This window comes from Eucyclogobius newberryi, unplaced genomic scaffold, assembly GCF_026437365.1.
Source record: "Eucyclogobius newberryi isolate DKJ021-1_F unplaced genomic scaffold, fEucNew1.0.hap1 SCAF_210, whole genome shotgun sequence".
Lineage (NCBI taxonomy): Eukaryota > Metazoa > Chordata > Actinopteri > Gobiiformes > Gobiidae > Eucyclogobius > Eucyclogobius newberryi.
The window spans coordinates 63,226-67,500 of record NW_027315847.1 but is presented as its reverse complement, the minus strand read 5'-3'; the positions used below and the strand labels follow the sequence as shown (position 1 = coordinate 67,500).

The following is a 4,275-nucleotide window of genomic DNA, read 5'->3' as shown; positions in this document are numbered from 1 at the left end:
GCACCAGCACGAGGCCGGTCCATGTTTAATCCTGACTCTGACACCAGCAGGAGGCCGGTCCATGTTTAGTCCTGACTCTGGCACCAGCAGGAGGCCGCTCCATGTTTAGTCCTGACTCTGACACCAGCAGGAGGCCGGTCCATGTTTAGTCCTGACTCTGGCACCAGCAGGAGGCCGCTCCATGTTTAGTCCTGACTCTGGCACCAGCAGGAGGCCGCTCCATGTTTAATCCTGACTCTGACACCAGCAGGAGTTCGGTCCATGTTTAATCCTGACTCTGACACCAGCAGGAGGCCGCTCCATGTTTAATCCTGACTCTGACACCAGCAGGAGGCCGGTCCATGTTTAATCCTGACTCTGACACCAGCAGGAGTTCGGTCCATGTTTAATCCTGACTCTGGCACCAGCAGGAGGCCAGTCCATGTTTAGTCCTGACTCTGGCACCAGCAGGAGGCCGCTCCATGTTTAGTCCTGACTCTGACACCAGCAGGAGGCCGGTCCATGTTTAGTCCTGACTCTGGCACCAGCAGGAGGCCGCTCCATGTTTAGTCCTGACTCTGGCACCAGCAGGAGGCCGCTCCATGTTTAGTCCTGACTCTGGCACCAGCAGGAGGCCGCTCCATGTTTAGTCCTGACTCTGGCACCAGCAGGAGGCCGCTCCATGTTTAGTCCTGACTCTGGCACCAGCAGGAGGCCGCTCCATGTTTAGTCCTGACTCTGGCACCAGCAGGAGGCCGCTCCATGTTTAGTCCTGACTCTGGCACCAGCAGGAGGCCGGTCCATGTTTAGTCCTGACTCTGGCACCAGCAGGAGGCCGCTCCATGTTTAGTCCTGACTCTGGCACCAGCAGGAGGCCGGTCCATGTTTAGTCCTGACTCTGGCACCAGCACGAGGCCGGTCCATGTTTAGTCCTGACTCTGGCACCAGCAGGAGGCCGCTCCATATTTAATCCTGACTCTGGCACCAGCAGGAGGCCGGTCCATGTTTAGTCCTGACTCTGGCACCAGCAGGAGGCCGCTCCATGTTTAGTCCTGACTCTGGCACCAGCAGGAGGCCGCTCCATGTTTAGTCCTGACTCTGGCACCAGCAGGAGGCCGGTCCATGTTTAGTCCTGACTCTGGCACCAGCAGGAGGCCGCTCCATGTTTAGTCCTGACTCTGGCACCAGCAGGAGGCCGCTCCATATTTAATCCTGACTCTGGCACCAGCAGGAGGCCGGTCCATGTTTAGTCCTGACTCTGGCACCAGCAGGAGGCCGCTCCATGTTTAGTCCTGACTCTGGCACCAGCAGGAGGCCGCTCCATGTTTAGTCCTGACTCTGGCACCAGCAGGAGGCCGCTCCATGTTTAGTCCTGACTCTGGCACCAGCAGGAGGCCGCTCCATGTTTAGTCCTGACTCTGGCACCAGCAGGAGGCCGCTCCATGTTTAGTCCTGACTCTGGCACCAGCAGGAGGCCGGTCCATGTTTAGTCCTGACTCTGGCACCAGCAGGAGGCCGCTCCATGTTTAGTCCTGACTCTGGCACCAGCAGGAGGCCGCTCCATGTTTAGTCCTGACTCTGGCACCAGCAGGAGGCCGGTCCATGTTTAGTCCTGACTCTGGCACCAGCAGGAGGCCGGTCCATGTTTAGTCCTGACTCTAGCACCAGCAGGAGGCCGGTCCATGTTTAGTCCTGACTCTGGCACCAGCAGGAGGCCGGTCCATGTTTAGTCCTGACTCTGGCACCAGCAGGAGGCCGGTCCATGTTTAGTCCTGACTCTGGCACCAGCAGGAGGCCGGTCCATGTTTAGTCCTGACTCTGGCACCAGCACGAGGCCGGTCCATGTTTAGTCCTGACTCTGGCACCAGCAGGAGGCCGCTCCATATTTAATCCTGACTCTGGCACCAGCAGGAGGCCGGTCCATGTTTAGTCCTGACTCTGGCACCAGCAGGAGGCCGCTCCATGTTTAGTCCTGACTCTGGCACCAGCAGGAGGCCGGTCCATGTTTAGTCCTGACTCTGGCACCAGCAGGAGGCCGGTCCATGTTTAGTCCTGACTCTGGCACCAGCAGGAGGCCGGTCCATGTTTAGTCCTGACTCTGGCACCAGCACGAGGCCGGTCCATGTTTAATCCTGACTCTGACACCAGCAGGAGGCCGGTCCATGTTTAGTCCTGACTCTGGCACCAGCAGGAGGCCGCTCCATGTTTAGTCCTGACTCTGACACCAGCAGGAGGCCGGTCCATGTTTAGTCCTGACTCTGGCACCAGCAGGAGGCCGCTCCATGTTTAGTCCTGACTCTGGCACCAGCAGGAGGCCGCTCCATGTTTAATCCTGACTCTGACACCAGCAGGAGTTCGGTCCATGTTTAATCCTGACTCTGACACCAGCAGGAGGCCGCTCCATGTTTAATCCTGACTCTGACACCAGCAGGAGGCCGGTCCATGTTTAATCCTGACTCTGACACCAGCAGGAGTTCGGTCCATGTTTAATCCTGACTCTGGCACCAGCAGGAGTTCGGTCCATGTTTAATCCTGACTCTGGCACCAGCAGGAGGCCAGTCCATGTTTAGTCCTGACTCTGGCACCAGCAGGAGGCCGCTCCATGTTTAGTCCTGACTCTGACACCAGCAGGAGGCCGGTCCATGTTTAGTCCTGACTCTGGCACCAGCAGGAGGCCGCTCCATGTTTAGTCCTGACTCTGGCACCAGCAGGAGGCCGCTCCATGTTTAATCCTGACTCTGACACCAGCAGGAGTTCGGTCCATGTTTAATCCTGACTCTGACACCAGCAGGAGGCCGCTCCATGTTTAATCCTGACTCTGACACCAGCAGGAGGCCGGTCCATGTTTAATCCTGACTCTGACACCAGCAGGAGTTCGGTCCATGTTTAATCCTGACTCTGGCACCAGCAGGAGGCCCTCTGCTCTGGTACACAGTGATTGTGACTTGCTGCCGTGTTTGTGCAGATCGAAGGTGAACCTCCAGAGCCCCGGAACCTGCACCCAGAACGGCTCCTGAGACGTGTCCCGAGACGTGTCCCGAGACGTGTCCCGAGGAGATGGGACGGGCCCATGATGTTCCCTCGAGCACCTCCCCTCACCACAAAGAGGTCCTGCTACAGGACAAACAATAAAAGATCCACTTTGAGCCTCAGAATAAAGGACACGTTTCTGTCGTCTTCTTTCATGGTGTGTTCAGCTGCACATGTGCAGACACTGCCCTCATCAGGCCACAGTGAGAACACCAACGGCTGCTTCATAATTATTTTCATAATTATTTGTAATTAAGGATGAGGCAAAGGGTGTGATATAAATGTTTTATAAAGTACTTTAAATATTTTTATTTAAGCCATTCTATTTTATGAAGTGTCTTGATTGTAAAATAGAGATAGATCGTTTGCTATTAAAATGTGTCCAGCTTGAACTGAGGCTGTACAGCAAAGAGTGGCCCCGGGGCCCCGGGCCCCGCACAAGTCCTCTTTGCTCTGCTTGTGCGCCGCTGAAGCCCAGAGGCACAGCCCGAGGTGAAAGTGTGACTGATCCAGGAAAGATGATTTATCATGTGTATAAATATTATTGTTAATCGTAGCCGGCCTATTATTATTTGTATATATATATATCATATATATATATATATATATATATATATATATCATATATATAAAATCTAAATCTCAATCATAATGGAGTGAGTCGTCAGGGGGCGGGGTTTGGGTGATTCTGTAACTGGCTAAACAAAATCCATGAAGAATTGAACTGAACGGTCACATGACTCACGAGCTGACGGGAAAGAGTGAGACAGGGCTTCACTTGGTCCCCTCTGTTGTTCATTTCGAACTTGGAACAATAAATACTTAAATGTATAACACAAATGTCCTGCTATATTTAACCAAACCAGACATTTCCGTCCCAAATGTGATGCATTTTTTCATGATATTGGTCCAATGTCGATGCAAAATGAACGTACAAAAAAACTGAAACGCTGCCTCTCTGGCGTCCCCTCTGTCCTTCAGAAAAACTTACACGTTTAAATTACGAGCAGAATCTTAGATATTTAGTGTGATACTTCATAAAGAAGTATCAACAATCTTAGAGAAAAACTCCTTTTCTTCATTAGAAAGAACGATCTAGAAGAAGTGACTGATCCAGACTCGGTCCAAGTCGAGAGAAGAAAGCATCAAAAATCATGTTTTGAGTTTGTTCCAGACTTTTCTAAATTCCAGCCAAAACAAACTGAAGAGGCCAAAACTATAAAACTGATTTAAAACTCCAACAGCAAAAGAACCAAGAGCCTGAAA

The 4,275-nt window shown here is 52.6% G+C and overlaps 1 protein-coding gene across 1 annotated transcript in view; it reads left to right on the top strand.

The window, feature by feature from the left end:
* Positions 1–3,045, top strand: part of LOC140371207 (3-hydroxy-3-methylglutaryl-coenzyme A reductase-like) — a 45,193-nt gene extending 42,148 nt beyond the window's left edge. Inside the window, exon 20 of the mRNA XM_072458427.1 lies at positions 2,945–3,045. Within this exon, the coding sequence (XP_072314528.1) occupies positions 2,945–2,996 (52 nt within the window). The 3' untranslated portion in view covers positions 2,997–3,045. The remainder of the gene's footprint in view (positions 1–2,944) is intronic.
* The last annotated feature ends 1,230 nt before the right edge of the window (positions 3,046–4,275 follow it).